Source organism: Chiloscyllium plagiosum, unplaced genomic scaffold (assembly GCF_037043375.1).
Source record: "Chiloscyllium plagiosum isolate Xiang-an unplaced genomic scaffold, Cpla_swu_hap1 HiC_scaffold_28, whole genome shotgun sequence".
NCBI classification, from domain to species: Eukaryota; Metazoa; Chordata; class Chondrichthyes; order Orectolobiformes; family Hemiscylliidae; genus Chiloscyllium; species Chiloscyllium plagiosum.
The window spans coordinates 128516-145229 of record NW_028270166.1 but is presented as its reverse complement, the minus strand read 5'-3'; the positions used below and the strand labels follow the sequence as shown (position 1 = coordinate 145229).

The 16714-nt window shown below is 44.4% G+C and overlaps 1 protein-coding gene across 1 annotated transcript in view; it reads left to right on the top strand.

The window, feature by feature from the left end:
- Positions 1 to 16714, top strand: part of LOC122565069 (gamma-interferon-inducible lysosomal thiol reductase-like) — a 59868-nt gene that overhangs the window by 21769 nt on the left and 21385 nt on the right. The window contains exon 4 of the mRNA XM_087975857.1: positions 2568 to 2663. Within this exon, the coding sequence (XP_087831983.1) occupies positions 2568 to 2663 (96 nt within the window). The remainder of the gene's footprint in view (positions 1 to 2567; positions 2664 to 16714) is intronic.

The window sequence follows — 16714 nt, the reverse complement described above, 5'->3', positions numbered from 1 at the left end:
TAGTGCTCACTGGCTTTTCCGGGTCTGGAAATGTCTTGAGTTTAGAATTCTCATCTCTGATCCGTCCCCTTCCAAGCCCTTTGTCTATTTTCCTCCAGCCTAAACCTCTCCAAGATTTCATCTCCTTTGCATCCTCTCCTTTTCAAACACTAGCCCAATGAACAAATAACAAAGAACAAAGAAAATTTACAGCCAGGAACAGGCCCTTCAGCCCTCCAAGCCTGAGCCAATCCAAATATACTGTCTAAACCTGCCACTCAATTCCTAAGCATCTGTATCACTCTGCTCCCCACCTGTCCAGATGCACCTTAAATGAATCTACCACGCCTGCCTCTACCACCTCTGCTGGCAACGCATTCCAGGCACCGAACACCCTCTGTGCAAAATACTTGCCGCGAATATCCCCCTTAAACTTTTCATCTCAATATATTGGTGACCATACCTTCAGCTGCCTGGAACTCAAATTCCAGGAATTAATTCCATAAACATTTTCTTGACCTCTATCTCATTTTTGTTCATGTGCTATTGTTCTCACTTTCTCTCATCCATTAGGAGAAAGTGAGGACTGCAGATGCTGGAAATCAGAGCTGAAAATGTGTTGCTGGAAAAGCGGAGCAGGTCAGGCAGCATCCAAGGAGCAGGAGAATCGACTTTTTGGGCATGAGCCCTTCTTCAGGAATGAGGAAAGTGTGCCAAGCAGGCTAAGATAAAAGGTAGGGAGGAGGGACTTGGGGGAGGGGCGTTGGAAATGCGATAGGTGGAAGGAGGTTTCGGTGAGGGTGATAAAGTGAGGGTGATAGGCCGGAGTGGGAGTGGGGGTGGGGGCGGAGAGGTCAGGAAGAAGATTGCAGGTTAGAAAGGTGGTGCTGAGTTCGAGGGTTGGGACTGAGACAAGGTGGGGGGAGGGAAAATGAGGAAACTGGAGAAATCTGAGTTCATCCCTTGTGGTTGGAGGGTTCCAAGGCGGAAGATGAGGCGCTCTTCCTCCAGCCGTCGTGTTGCTATGGTCTGGCGATGGAGGAGTCCAAGGACCTGCATGTCCTTGGTGGAGTGGGAGGGGGAGTTGAAGTGTTGAGCCACGGGGTGGTTGGGTTGGTTGGTCCAGGTGTCCCAGAGGTGTTCTCTGAAACGTTCCGCAAGTAGGCGGCCTGTCTCCCCAATATAGCGGAGGCCATATCGGGTGCAGCGGATGCAGTAAATGATGTGTGTGGAGGTGCAGGTGAATTTGTGGTGGATATGGAAGGATCCCTTGGGGCCTTGGGATCCCTTGGGGCCTGGCACCTTCCCCTGCAACCGCAAGAAATGCAAAACTTGCGCCCACACCTCACCCCTTACTTCCCTCCAAGGCCCCAAGGGATCCTTCCATATCCGCCACAAATTCACCTGCATCTCCACACACATCATTTATTGCATCCTCTGCACCCGATGTGGCCTCCTCTATATTGGGGAGACAGGCCGCCTACTGCGGAACGTTTCAGAGAACACCTCTGGGACACCCGGACCAACCAACTCAACCACCCCGTGGCTCAACACTTCAACTCCCCCTCCCACTCCACCAAAGACATGCAGGTCCTTGGACTCCTCCATCACCAGACCATAGCAACATGACGGCTGGAGGAAGAGCGCCTCATCTTCCGCTTAGGAACCCTCCAACCACAAGGGGTGAACTCAGATTTCTTCAGTTTCCTCATTTCCCTTCCCCCCACCTTGTCTCAGTCCCAACCCTCAAACTCAGCACCACCTTCCTAACCTGCAATCTTCTTCCTGACCTCTCCGCCCCCACCCCCACTCCAGCCTATCACCCTCACCTTATCACCCCCACCTTAACCTCCTTCCACCTATTGCATTTCCAACGCCCTTGCCCCTAGTCCCTCCTCCCTACTTTTTATCTTAGCCTGCTTGGCACACTTTCCTCATTCCTGAAGAAGGGCTCATGCCCGAAACGTCAATTCTCCTGCTCCTTGGATGCTGCCTGACCTGCTGCGCTTTTCCAGCAACACATTTTCAGCTTCTCTCATCCATTCTCCACCTCCCCCTTTTCCTTCAGAAGTTAAAATGTACTCTTGGTCCATGTTTTGATCATATGTCTTTGAATCTTCTCATGTGACTCAGTTTCAAATCCGTTTGTAATTCACGCTGGTAAATCACGTCGTTGTGATTTATAGTAGTAAATATATTAATACATGAACTAATGATGTTAAAAAGTTAATAATGCAAGATGCTTTGAAAATTGCTTTTGGTCATATACTAAGCTGTGATTGGCTCATTTAATGCTATTAATGCTTTTTATCATGAACAGGCCTCATCCTGAATTCAACTAAATGAATTTTACATTAACCCAAGATTTAAGGACTATCTAGTAGCTCAATAATCTGCTCTTCCTCCAACACAGTCAGTCTTAGCGGCTCCAGTTGGTGCCATGGTCCCAGGGCCATCCTGGCCAAGGGACCATGGCATCCTGTTAGTGACTGTCTATTGAAACCAGAATACATGTGCTGGAATTGATGCTGATATGAGTGATAAATGAATTGTCCCAGTTTACTGATCCTCTGTAATTTTATTTACAGACGTGCATTATGCATACTCTTCAGGATCCTTACCGATTCCTTCCAATCATTTTCTGTATGGAATCAGCAGACAATGTGACTGCAGCCGCACAGCTGGTGAGTGGCCAACCGGTACCATTCCACTACAGTTATATACCGTGACACATGGCCAGAACTTTGATATGATATCTCCAAAAGATGTCACTTCTGACATTGTAGTACTGACCCTCCAACCTTGCTGCATTCCCTCAGTACTGACTCTCCAACCTTGCTGCTTGGCCTCACTACTGGGTCTCTGACAGTGCGACACTCCCTCAGCACTGACCCTCCTAGGAATACTGTGACACACAACTCTCAACCTGACTCCCTAAACCTGTCTGCCATCTGCAAGGCACAAGTCAGGACCATGAAGTAATAGTCCCCATTTGCCTCAGTGGGGGCAGCTCCATCAACACTCATGACGCTCAGTACTATCTAGAATAAAGAATTCCAAACAATACCATAAATATTCACTTCCTCTGCCATTGATGTGCAGTGGTAATAGTGTATACCATTCAGAGTGTGCAAACACATCAAGCTTGCTGTGGTTCTGTTCGCCGAGCTGGAAGTTTTTGTTGCAAACGTTTCGTCCCCTGTCTAGGTGACATCCTCAGTGCTTGGGAGCCTCCTGTGAAGCGCTTCTGTGGTGTTTCCTCCAGCATTTATAGTGGCCTGTCCCTGCCGCTTCCGGTTGTCAGTTTCAGCTGTCCGCTGTAGTGGCCGGTATATTGTGTCCAGGTCTATGTGTTTGTTGATGGAGTTTGTGGATGAGTGCCATGCTTCTAGGAATTCCCTGGCTGTTCTTTGTTTCGCTTGCCCTATAATGGTAGTGTTGTCCCAGTCAAATTCATGTTGCTTGTCGTCTGCGTGTGTGGCTACTAGGGATAGCTGGTCGTGTCGTTTCATGGCTAGTTGATGTTCGTGGATGCGGATCGTTAGCTGTCTTCCTGTTTGTCCTATATAGTGTTTTGTGCAGTCCTTGCTTGGGATTTTGTACACTACATTAGTTTTGCTCATGCTGGGTATCGGGTCCTTCGTTTTGGTGAGTTGTTGTCTGAGAGTGGCTGTTGGTTTGTGTGCTGTTATAAGTCCTAGTGGTCGCAGTAGTCTGGCTGTCATTTCAGAGATGTTCTTGATGTATGGTAGTGTGGCTAGTCCTTTGGGTTGCGGCATGTCCTCGTTCTGTTGTCTTTCCCTTAGGCATCGGTTGATGAAATTGCGAGGATATCCGTTTTTGGCGAATACCTTGTATAGGTGTTCCTCTTCCTCTTTTTGCAGTTCTGGTGTGCTGCAGTGTGTTGTGGCCCTTTTGAATAGTGTCTTGATGCAACTTGATAGCTGGTCATGTCGTTTCGTGGCTAGTTGGTGTTCATGGATGCGGATCGTTAGCTGTCTTCCTGTTTGTCCTATATAGTGTTTTATGCAGTCCTTGCATGGGATTTTGTACACTACAGCATTGAGGATGTCACCTGGACAGGGGACGAAACGTTTGCAACAAAAACTTCCAGCTCGGCGAACAGAGCCACAATAACGAGCACTCGAGCTACAAATCTTCTCACAAACTTTGAACATCAAGCTTACATTGGCATCACCTTTCAAATCCAGAATCACCGTCACTTTTGCCAGAAAAATGGACAAAACCATCAGATATACTCTCTCCAATCTGATTTGGAAATATGTTGCTGGGTCAAAATCCTGGAACTCCCTCCCTGACAGCATCTTGGGATCCCATACCTCATGGCCCTGTTACAGTTCAAGATGGCAGTTTGCTACCACCACCTTGAGTGCAACTAGGAATGGGCAATCAATAGAACCAGCCAGCAACGACAATGTCCCATGACTATTTTTTTAAAACCTGATTTGATTATTTTACATTTATTTGAAGGCCTCAGATTAGAGAAAAAAGGAGCGTAGTAGTCATTGGACAAATTCCAGAAGAAATTTGAACCACATCACATTTAGTTCTGTTTGGAAGTATTGTATTATCCAATGACCATACAATTTAGGAGTAGAGTAGGCTATTCAGTACCTTAAGTCTGTTCAGTCATTCATTAACATCTCAGTTGATCAGATTTAAGCCTCGAATCTGCATTCCTGCATATCCCTGATAATTTATCATACCTTTGGTTACCTAGAATGGGAATAGTCACAATATTTAAAGGTTAGGAAAGGTCAAGGAATGATTTAATCACATGTATGTAAAATTGCTCTGGGAGCATATCATTCTGATCTTGTACCAAAGCAGCAACAAACCAGTTGACTCCCTCAGGAAAGACATTTGTTGGGACCCAATGACATAATTGAGTACAGGCTGCAATTTTAAGTCAAGGCCAAGAGGAAAGATAGATTTTCTATGAGGAAGACTTCATCCTTTACTCTCCTGTCTTCACCATGCTTTCCCACATCACTTTCTAGAATCTCTTGAGTTCTTCAGATCTCCAACATTGGAGCAACAATGTTGATAACTGTTTCTGACATGTTACTTTAAGTTTGGAGTATTTTATAGAAAATCAATTCTGACATTTTCAGTGACATCATCAGTCTGTATTATAGGTTCTGGTCATTTTGCTTCCCTTTCTCACTTCGAACACCTGTGCTTTGAGCTTCTGCTGAACTTCCTGAATCAATACCATAATTAATCTGTTGTTTATGCCACTTCTGGTTTTAAGGGTGAAAATCAGAAATTGGTGATCTTTCTCACACAGACTTGCAAAATTATTATCATGCAGAAGGCGATCATTTTGCCCATTTTACTGGCACCAGCTCCATTATCTAGTCAGGTTCTTATCTAATATCAATCTCCGGCCTTTCCCCAATATGCATGCACATCATTACTCTCACAAAAAAAGTTGAATGTCTCAATTGAATCTGCCTTCACCACACCACGGACCCTCAACAACTTTTACAGATGCTCCATTGAAAGTGTACTATCCCTGTGCATAATGGCCTGGCACAGCAACTGCCCAGGACCATAAGAAACTACAGAAAGTTTTGTGCACAGCTCAGACCATCACGGAAGCCAAACTCCCATCTATGAACTCCATTTACACTTTTCGTTGCTGTGGAACAGTTTACAATGTCATCAAAGAGGCGAAAGTGAGGACTGCAGATGCTGGAGATTAGAGTCAAGATTAGAGTGGTGCTGGGAAAGCACAGCAGGCCAGGCAGCATCCAAGGAGCAGGAAAACTGATGTTTAGGGCAGGAGCCCTTCATTAGCCCTTCCTGCTCTTGACTGAATGTCATCAAAGAGCCGTCCCACCCCAGTAATGCTGTCTTCCAAGCTCTTCTGCCAGGCAGAAGATACTGAAGCTTGAACACTTCACCAACAGGTTCAAGAATAGCTTCATACCTGTTGTTATTAGACTGCTGAATTAATACTCAAGATGGCTTTGTGCATGTGAACTCATGTCACTGACTTGACTGAATTTTTTTGAAGAAGTAACAAAGGATTAATGAGGACAGAGCGGTGGACATGATCTATATGGACTTCAGTAAGGCGTTCGACAAAGTTCCTCATGGTGTGAATAAAGAGACTTTGGAGTGCAGGTTCATAGTTCCTTGAAAGTGGAGTTGCAGGTAGATCGGATAGTGGAGAAAGCGTTTAGTATGCTTTCCTTTATTGGTCAGAGTATTGAGTACAGGAGTTGGGCGGTCATGTTGCAGCTGTACAGCACATTGGTTCGGCCACTTTTGGAATATTGCACGCAATTCTGGTCTCCCTCCTATAGGAATGATGTTGTGAAACTTGAAATTGTTCAGAACAGATTTACAAGGATGTTACTGGGATTTGGGGGATTTGAACTATAAAGAGAGATTGAAGAGGCTGGGGCTGTTTTCCCTGAAGCGTCGGATGCTGGGGGGTGACCTTATAGATGTTTATAAAAGTATGAGGGGCATGGATAGGGTAAATAGACAGGGTTTTTTCATGCAGATGATGGTGCATGTACGGAATGAGCTGCCAGAGGAAGTGGTGGAGACTGGTATAATTACAACATTTAAAAGGCATTTGGATGGCTATATGAATAGGAAGGGTTGAGAGGGATATAGGCCAAATCCTGGGAAATGGGACTAGATTAATTTAGGATATCTGGTTGGCATGGGTGAGTTGGACTGAAGGGTCTATTGCCATGCTGTACATCTCTACGACTCGATGACTCTATGACCTCCTGTGAAATGTAACCCGTATGCCTTGCTCTGTCTGAGCACTCTATGATCTGCATGTTCCTGTTTCTGGGATATGAGCTGAAAAATGTGTTGCTGGAAAAGCGCAGCAGGTCAGGCAGCATCCAAGGAGCAGAAGAATCGACATTTCGGGCATAAGCCCTTCTTCAGGAAAGGTGGGATATAACTGTACTGCTTGCAAAACAAAGCTTTTCACTGTACTTGGGTGCACGGAAACAGACACTTGGGTCCAACCAGTCCATGTTGAACATAATACCAACTATACTACTCCCTCCTGCCTGCTCCTGGTCCATATCTCACCAAATCTTTCCTATTCATGTATTTATCCAAATGTTAAACATTGTAATACTCCCTGTATCCACTATTTCCTCAGGAAGTTCACCCTCTGTGTAAAAGTTTTGCCCCTCATGTCTTTTTTAAACCTCTCTCCTCTCACCTTAAAAATGTACCCACTAATCTTGAAATCAAATCAAATCTTTCCAGTGTTAGGGACTAGGCCAGACCACTCAAAACATTCCTAAGCAGGCAGCCCAGACCATAACTTTGCAATTTGTTTCAGTAAGTGTACAGTGAAAATTACCTGGAGTACGTTAGCTAGATTGACTGCCAGGTTTTAAAAAGATAAAAAAATTATTCACAAAATTACACAATGAAACACACAGAACACAGTAAAGAACCTCTACAGAACTCAGTCTATCCAAACTAGACTTAATTATGCTGTTCCGAACATACACAACAGTTACAATAAGCAAACCTCTTAAACACAGTAAAAATGAAACAAAGGCTTACAGGTCGAAGTTAGAAGGGCAGAAGGAGAGAGAGTCTGGCAGCCTGTTTCCACACAGACTACAGCTGAACTCCCAAACTAGTTCTGGGCTGAATTGCTCAGCGAGAGAGCTGGCCACGCCCCTTGACTTGTACAGGTCATTTCTAACAACTGGAGGATTGCAAATGTTGTACCCTTGTTCAAGAAGGGCATAGAGATGACCCAGGTAATTATAGACCAGTTAGCCTTACTTCTGTTGTAGGAAAGGTTTTGGAAAGGATTATAAGAGATAAGATTTATAATCATCTAGCAAGCAACAATTTGATTTCAGATAGTCAACATGGTTTTTTCAAGGGCAGGTTGAGTCTCACAAACCTCATTGAGTTTTTTGAGAAGGTGACCAAGCATGTAGGTGAGGGTAGGGCAGTTGACGTGGTATACATGGACTTTAGCAAAGCCTTTGATAAGGTTCCACATGGTAGGCTGTTGGAGAAAATGCAGAGGCATGGGATTGAAGGTGATTTAGCAGTTTGGATTAGAAACTGGCTTTCTGGAAGAAGGCAGCGAGTGGTGGTTGATGGAAAATATTCAACCTGGAGTCCGGTTACTAGTGGTGTGCCACAAGGATCTGTTTTGGGACCACTGCTGTTTGTCATTTTTGTAAATAACTTAGACGCAGGCATAGGTGGATGGATTAGTAAACTTTCAGATGACACTAAAGTCGATGGAGTATTGGGCTGAGAGGTGACAAATGGAGTTCAATGCAGCTAAATGTGAAGTGATGCGCTTTGGGAAGAATAACAGGGAGGCAGAGTACTGGGTCAGTGGAAAGATTTTTGGTAGTGTGGATGTGCAGAGGGATCTTGGAGTCCCTGAAAGTTGCTACCCAGGTGGATAGTGCTATTAAGAAGGCACATGGTGTGTTAGGTTTTATTGGTAGAGGGATTGAGTTCCAGAGCCGCAATATCATGCTGCAACTATACAAAATGCTAGTGCAGCCACACTTGGAATATTGTGTACAGTTCTGGTCGCCATGTTTCAGGAAGGATTTGGAAGCATTGGAAAAAGGTGCAGAGGAGATTTACCAGGATGTTCCCTGGTCTGGAGGGAAGGTCTTATGAGGAAAGGCTGAGAGACTTGGGTCTGTTCTCATTGGAAAGAAGAAGGCTAAGAGGGGATTTGATAGAGACATGCACAATGATCAGAGGATTAAATAGGGTAGACAGTGAAAGTCTTTTTCCTAGGATGATGACTTCAGCTGGTACGAGGGAGCATAACTACAAATTGAGGGGTGATGGATTTAAGGCAGATGTCAGAGGCAGATTCTTTACTCAGAGAGTGATAAGGGCATGGAATGCCCTGCCTGCCAACGTAGTCAACTCAGCCACATTAGGGAGATTTAAACAATCCTTAGATAAGCACATGGATGATGATGGGATAGTGTAGGGGGATGGGCTGAGAATAGTTCTCAGGTCGGTGCAACATTGAGGGCCGAAGGGCCTGTTCTGCGCTGTATTGTTCTATGTTCTATGTTCTATAAAAGCTTTGGCCTGAAGATTCATCTGTTTCTGTATAAACAAAAAGGCCTTTCATGTCAGTACCAAACCCAGCCGTTTCAGAGTCTGGCCTGTTTACAACCCCTCTGAATAAACCATGGACACAGTATCCTTGAGAAAAGGAACAGCTTTTAGAAAATAGGGCCAGCTTTGTGACACCTCCCCCATTAAAAAAAACCTCATCGATATCAAAAGATAGCTTCATTTTTAAAACCCTTAAAAGAAATTGTTTAGTAGTCTAAAACACACATTTCCACTATACTGACTATACACATGCATAATTACATGTAAAAGCAGGCTGCGGCACACCCGCCACTGAATACCTCTATTTCTCACTCAAGTCTCAATAATGGATCGGCAATTGCGTTTTTGCGACATTTCACAACACTCAAATGGAATGGCTGCAACAACAAGCTCCATCTAAACAGTCTGGTTTTTTTGTCATTGAATTTCTTCCAAAATGTGAATGGGTTATGATCAGAGTATACGATTGTCTCAGATGCATTGCTAGTAATATAAACACTGAAATGTTGTAATGCCAACACCAAACTCAAAGTCTTTTTCTCCAGTCTGAATATTTCTGTTGATGAACTTTCAACTTCCTTGAAAAATACCTGATAGGTCTTTCTATTCCCTCGTCATCTTCCTGCTGGAGCACCGCACCAACACCCACATCACTGGCATCGATAGCCACCTTGAAAGGCTACGTGTAACCCGGTGTGGCTAATTCTGGGGCAGTGGTTAACAATGTTTAGGCTGTCAAGTGCTTTTTGACAGTCCGCTGTCCATGGAAACTTCTTGCCCTTTTTTAACAATTCGGCGAGTGGAGCAGCCACACTGCTAAAGTTCGGCACAAACTTCCGACTCAATCCAATCCCGTAGTATTGCTCTTTTCATCAACAGTGTAGGAAATTCCCCAATTACTTTTGTCTTCACATCCTGTGGGGCCATTTTTCCGTGTCCAATAACGTGGCCCAGGAAGGTGACTTGGGCTTTGACAAATTCATTTTTAGTTCGGTTTATCACCAAGCCTGCCTTCCAAAGTCGATCGAACAAGTCCGATAAATACTGTTAATGTTCCTTCCATGAGGGACTAAAAATCACCAGGTCATCAACACAAACAACACAGTTAGATAATCCAGCAATGACCTTATTAATCATTCTCTGAAATATGGCTGGAGGATGTTTCTTACTAAGTGGTATCACTTTGAACTGATATAGTCCATTTGACATTACAAAAGCTGAAATTGCCTTCACTCTCTCTGATAGAGTACTTGCCAGTAGCCTTTGAGCAAGTCCAACTTAGAAATGTAAGTTGTTCGTCCCACTTTTTTCACACGGTCCTCCAACTGCGGAATTGGATATGCATCAGTCTATGTAACAGCATTGACTTTGTGATAGTCCACACTTAACTGTTGGGTACCATCTGGCTTTGGCACTATGACTATGGGTGAGCACCAGTCACTGTAACTCACTTCAATTCTGCCGCTTGGAGCATGTGAGCATCTCCTTTTGAACCTGTGCCAACTTAAAAGGGTTATGCCTGTAAGGATGTTGCTTAATTGGAACAGCATCTCCTATATCTACATCATGCACAATTAGGTTAGTACTTCCCGGTTTGTTTCCACATATCTCCCCATCTGATAGTAATAACTCTTTCAGGTCATTTCAATTTTCCTGTGAAAGGTAACTCAATAATTTATCCCAATTTTTGACAACTTGCTCATTGTCCAATTGGATTTGACAAATATCCAATTCAGAATCCTCTGAACTTGGTTCTTCCTTCTGTGCTGTCATCATTAACACATTCTCCTTTTGCTTTCCTTCCCTATCAAAATACCTTTGAGTATATTCACATAACATACTGTGAGATTTCTTCCTGTCTGAAGTCCTTATCAAGTAGCTCACCTTACTCAATTACTTCTCAGTTTGATAAGAACAAAAGAACAAAGAACAAAGAAAATTTACAGCCCAGGAACAGGATCCTCGGCCCTCCAAACCTGAGCCGATCCAAATGTACTGTCAAAACCTAAGGATCTTTATCTCTCTGCTTCCCAACTACTCATGCATCTGTAAAGATGCATCTTAAATGAATCTACTGTGCCTGTTTCTACTAACTCTGCTGGCAATGTGTTCCAGGCACCTACCACTCTCTGTGTAAAGTACTTTCCACATGTATCTCGCTTAAACTTTTCACCTCTTACTTTGAATATGTGACCTCTCGTTATTGAATCCCTCACCCTGGAAAAAAGCTCATCTCTATCCACCCTGTCTCTACCCTTCATGATTTTGTAGACCTCAATCATGTCCCCCCTCAATCTCCTTTTTTCTAATGAAAACAATCCTAACCTACTCAACCTCTCTTCATAGCTAGCACCGTCCATACCAGGCAACATCCTCGTAAACTTTCTCTGCATCCTCTCCAAAGTGTCCACATCCTTTTGGTAATGTGGCGACCAGAACTGTACACAGTATTCTAAATGCAGCTGAACCAAAGTTTTGTACAATTTTAACATGACCTGCCAGCTCTTATACTCAATACCCCGTCCAATGAAGGCAAGCACACCATATACCTTTTTGACCATTCTATCCACCTGTGCAGCAACCTTCAGGCTACAATGGACCCGAACTCCCAGATCTCTCTACCCATCAACTTTTTTCAAGTCTCTTCTGTTTATAGTATAGTTGGCTCTAGAATTAGACTTCCCAAAATGCATTACCTTACATTTGCCCAAATTGAATTCCATTTGCCACTTCTCCGCCCAACTCTCCAGTCTATCTATATTCTCCTGTATTCTTTGACAGATCCCGATGCTTTCTGCTACTCTACCAATCTTTGTGTCATCTGCAAACTTGCTGATCATACCAACAGTGCCCTCTTCCAGATCATTTATGTACATCACAAACAACAGTAGCCCCAACACTGACCCCTGTGGAACACCACTGGTCACCTTTCTCCATTTTGAGAAACTCCCTTCAACTACTACTCGCTGTCTCCTGTTGCTCAACTAGTTCTTTATCCACCTAGCTAGAACACCCTGCACACCATGTGACTTCACTTTCTCCATTAGTTTGCCATGGGGAACCTTACCAAACGCTTTATTAAAGTCCATGTATATGACATCTACAGCCCTTCCTTCATCTACCAACTTGGTCACTTCCTCAAAGAACTCTATTAAGTTGGTAAGGCACAATCTCTCCCGTACAAAACCAAGTTGCCTATCACTGATAAGCCCATTCTTTTCCAAATATAAATAGATTTTATCCCTCATTACTTTCTCCAGCAACTTTCCCACCATTGATGTCAGGCTCACTGGTCTGTAGTTACCTGGAATATTCCTAGTACCGTTCTTGGGGGACAACATTGGCAACCCTCCAGTCCTCCAGCACCTCACCTATATTTAAGGAAGCTACAAAGATAACTGTCAGGGCCCCAGTTATGTCCTCTCTCACTTCCCTCAGCAACCTAGGATAGATCCCATCCGATCCTGGGGATTTGTTCACCTTAACATCCTTTAGCCTACTCAACACATCCTCCCTCCTTATATCAGGGTAATCCAGAGTAAACAAACCTTTATCTCTAATCTCAACATTCATCATGTCCCTTTCCTCAGTGAACACTGATGTAAAGTAATCATTGAGAATCTCACTCATTTTCTCAGATTCTCAGATTATGAATAAAACGTCTTGGGATTCTTCTTAATTCTGCTTGCTAAAGTTATTTCATGACCCTTTTTAGCCCGCTTGATTCTCGTTTAAGATTGAACATAGAACAGTCCAGCACAGAACGGGCCCTTCAGCCCACGATGTTGTGCCGACCATTGATCCTCATGGAAGGTAAAACTAATGTACGAACCCTCAAATTTCTGTGACCATATGCATGTCCAGCAGTCTCTAAAATATCCCCAATGACCTCGCTTCCACAACTGCTGCTGGCAACGCATTCCATGCTCTCACAACTCTCTGTGTAAAGAACCCGCCTCTGACATCCCCTCCAAATTTTCCGCCAAACAGCTTAAAACTATGACTCCCTCGTGTTAACAATTTCTGCCCTGGGAAAAAGTCTCAAGCTATCAACTCTATCTATGCCTCTCATTATCTTGTACACCTCAATTAGGTCCCCTCTCTTCCTTCTTTTTTCCAATGAAAAAAGTCAGGGCTTAGTCAACCTCTCCTTATAAGGTAAGCCCTCCAGTCCAGGCAGTATCCTGGTAAACCTCCTTTGAACCCTCTCCAAAGCATCCACATCTTTCTTATAATAGGGTGACCAGAACGGGACGCAGTATTCCAAGTGCGGTCTAACCAAAGTTTTATAGAGCTGCAACAAGATCTCACAGCTCTTAAACTCAATACCCCTGTTAATGAAAGCCAAAACACCATATGCTTTCTTAACAACCCTGTCCACTTGGGTGGCCATTTTAAGGGATCTATGTACCTGCACCCCAAGATCCCTCTGTTCCTCCACACTGCCAAGAATCCTGTCTTTAATCCTGTACTCAACTTTCAAGTTCAACCTTCCATAATGCATCACCTCGTATTTATCCAGGTTGAACTCCATCTGCCACCTCCCAGCCCATCTCTGCATCCTGTCAATGTCACGCTGCAGCCTACAACAGCCCTCTATACTGTCAACGACACCTCCAACCTTTGTGTCGTCTGCAAACTTGCTGACCCATCCTTCAATCCCCTCATCCAAGTCATTAATAAAAATTACAAACAGTAGAGGCCCAAGGACAGAGCCCTGTGGAACACCACTCACCACTGACTTCCAGGCAGAATACCTTCCTTCCACTACCATTCGCTGTCTTCTGTCGATCAGCCAATTCTGTATCCAGACAGCTAAGGTCCCCTGTATCTCATTCCTCCTGACCTTCTGAACGAGCCTACCACAGAGAACCTTATCAAATGCCTTGCTGAAGTCCATATACACCACATCCACTGCTCGACTCTCATCAACTTGTCTAGTAACATCCACAAAGAACTCGATAAGGTTTGTGAGGAATGACCTGCCCCTCACAAAGCCGTGTTGACTGCATTTAATCAAGCCATGCTCTTCCAAATGGACATAAATCCTATACCTCAGAATCCTTTCTAAGACCTTGTAGACCACAGACATGAGACTTACTGGTCTTTAATTGCCAGGGATTTCCCTATTTCATTTCTTGAAGAGAGGAATTACATTTGCCTCTCTCCAGTCCTCAGGTACGACTCCAGTGGAGATCGAGGATGAAAAGATCTTCGCAAGTGGCGAAGCAATTGCATTTCTCATTTCCCAAAGCAGCCGAGGACAAATCTGGTCTGGGCCTGGCGACTTGTCAATCTTAATGTTTGACAAAATTTTCAGCACTTCAGCTTCCTCTATCTCTATCCATTCCAGCATGCACACCTGCTCTTCAAAGGTTTCATTCACTAAAAAGTTCATTTCTTTCGTAAAGACAGAAGCAAAATACTCATTTAGGGCTTCCCCTACCTCCTCAGACTCTACACACAAATTCCCTATGGTATCCCTGATCGGCCCTACTCTTTCTTTGACCATTCTCTTATTCCTCACATAAGTGTAAAATGCCTTTGTGTTCTCCCTAATCCGTTCTGCCAAGCCTTTCTCGTGCCCCCTCCTGGCTCTCCTCAGACCATTTTTGAGCTCCTTCCTCGCCTGCCTGTAATCCTCTGGAGCTGACCTTGACCCTAGCTTCCTCCACCTTATGTAAGCTGCCTTTTTTCTTTTGACAAGAAGCTCCACCGCTCTCGTCATCCAAGGTTCCTTTATCTTACCACTTATTGTCTGTCTCAGAGGGACATATTTATTCATCACTTGCAACAACTGTTCCTTAAACAGTCTCCACATGTCTATAGTGCCTTTACCATGGAACAATTGCTCCCAATCCATGCTTCCTAACTCATGTCTAATCGCACCATCGTTTCCTCTTCCCCAATTAAATATCCTCCCATTTTGCCTAATCCTCTCCTTCTCCATAGCTATGTAGAATGTGAGGCAGTTGTGGTCGCTATCACCAAAATGCTCTCCCACCACACGATCTGATACCTGCCCCGGCTCGTTTCCGAGCACCAAGTCTAGAATGGCCTCTCCCCTCGTCAGAATGTCAACGTACTGAGTTAGGAAACCCTCCTGAACACACCTTACAAAAACAGCTCCATTCAAATCTTCTGCTCGAAGGAGGTTCCAATCAATATTGGGAAAGTTAAAGTCACCCATTACAACAACCCGACTACGTCCACACTTTTCCAAAATCTGCCGACCTATGCTTTCTTCCATCTCCCTGCTGCTTTTGGGGGGCCTGTAGTAAACCCCTAAAGAGTTGACTGCTCCCTTGCTGTTCCTAATTTCCACCCATACTGACTCGGTAGGCAAATCTTCCTCAACAATGGAAGCTTCTGTAGCTGTGATACCCTCTCTGATTAGTAGTGCTACACCCCCTCCTCTTCTCCCCCTTCCCTGTTCTTTTTAAATGCTCTAAACCCTGGAACATCCAGCAACCATTCCTGCCCCTGAGAAACCCATGTCTCTGTTATGGCCACAACATCATAGCACCAGGTACTGATCCATGCTCTAAGTTCATCACTTTTATTCCTGATACTCCTTGCGTTAAAGCAAACACACTTTAACTGATACCTTGGTTCCTTGCCAGAAAAATCCTTCCCACTAGCTGGTCTACCTCTTGCTATTGCCTCATCTGCATCAACTCTCACCTCCGGTATACAGCTCAGGTTCCCACCCCCCTGCCACACCTTACAAAAACAGTTCCTTCCAAACCATCTGCTCGAAGGAAGTTCCAATCAATATTAGGAAAGTTAAAGTCACCCATTACAACAACCCTACTACATTCATACTTTTCCAAAGTCTGCCGACCTATGCTTTCTTCAATCTCCCTGCTGCTATTGGGGGGCCTATAATAAAACCCTAATGAGCTGACTGCTCCCTTACTATTCTTAATTTCCACCCATACTGACTCAGTAGGCAGACCCTCCTCGACAATGGAAGTTTCTGTAGCTGTGATACCCTCTCTGATTAGTAGTGCTACATCCCCTCCTCTTCCCCCCCCCACCTCCCTATTCTTTTTAAATGCTCTAAACCCTGGAATATCCAGCAACCATTCCTGCTCTTGAGAAACCCACATCTCTGTTATGGCCACAACATCATAGCACCAGATACTGATCCATGCTCTAAGCTCATCACTTTTATTTCTGATACTCCTTGCATTAAAGCAAACACACTTTAACCGATCCCTTGGTTCTTTCCCAGGAAATTCCTTCCCACTGGCTGCACTACCTCTTGCTATTGCTTCATCTCCATCAACTCTCACCACCAGTGTATAGCTCAGTTCCCACCCCCCCTGCCATACCAGTTTGGTTCTACTCTCCCGATATTCCTCCAAGTTCTGTTCTGTTCCTAGCTGCCTGGATCTTATGTAGGCTTCCCTCTTCCTCTTGGCTAGTCGCACAATGTCTTCTGTCATCCACGGTTCCCGAATCTTGCCTTTCCTATGCCTTGTTTTCAAAGGAACATGCCTATCCTGTGCTATCTTCAACCTATCTTTGAAAGCCTCCGACATATCAAATGTGGACTTCCCTTCAAATAGCTGTTCACAATCCACATTTCCCAGCT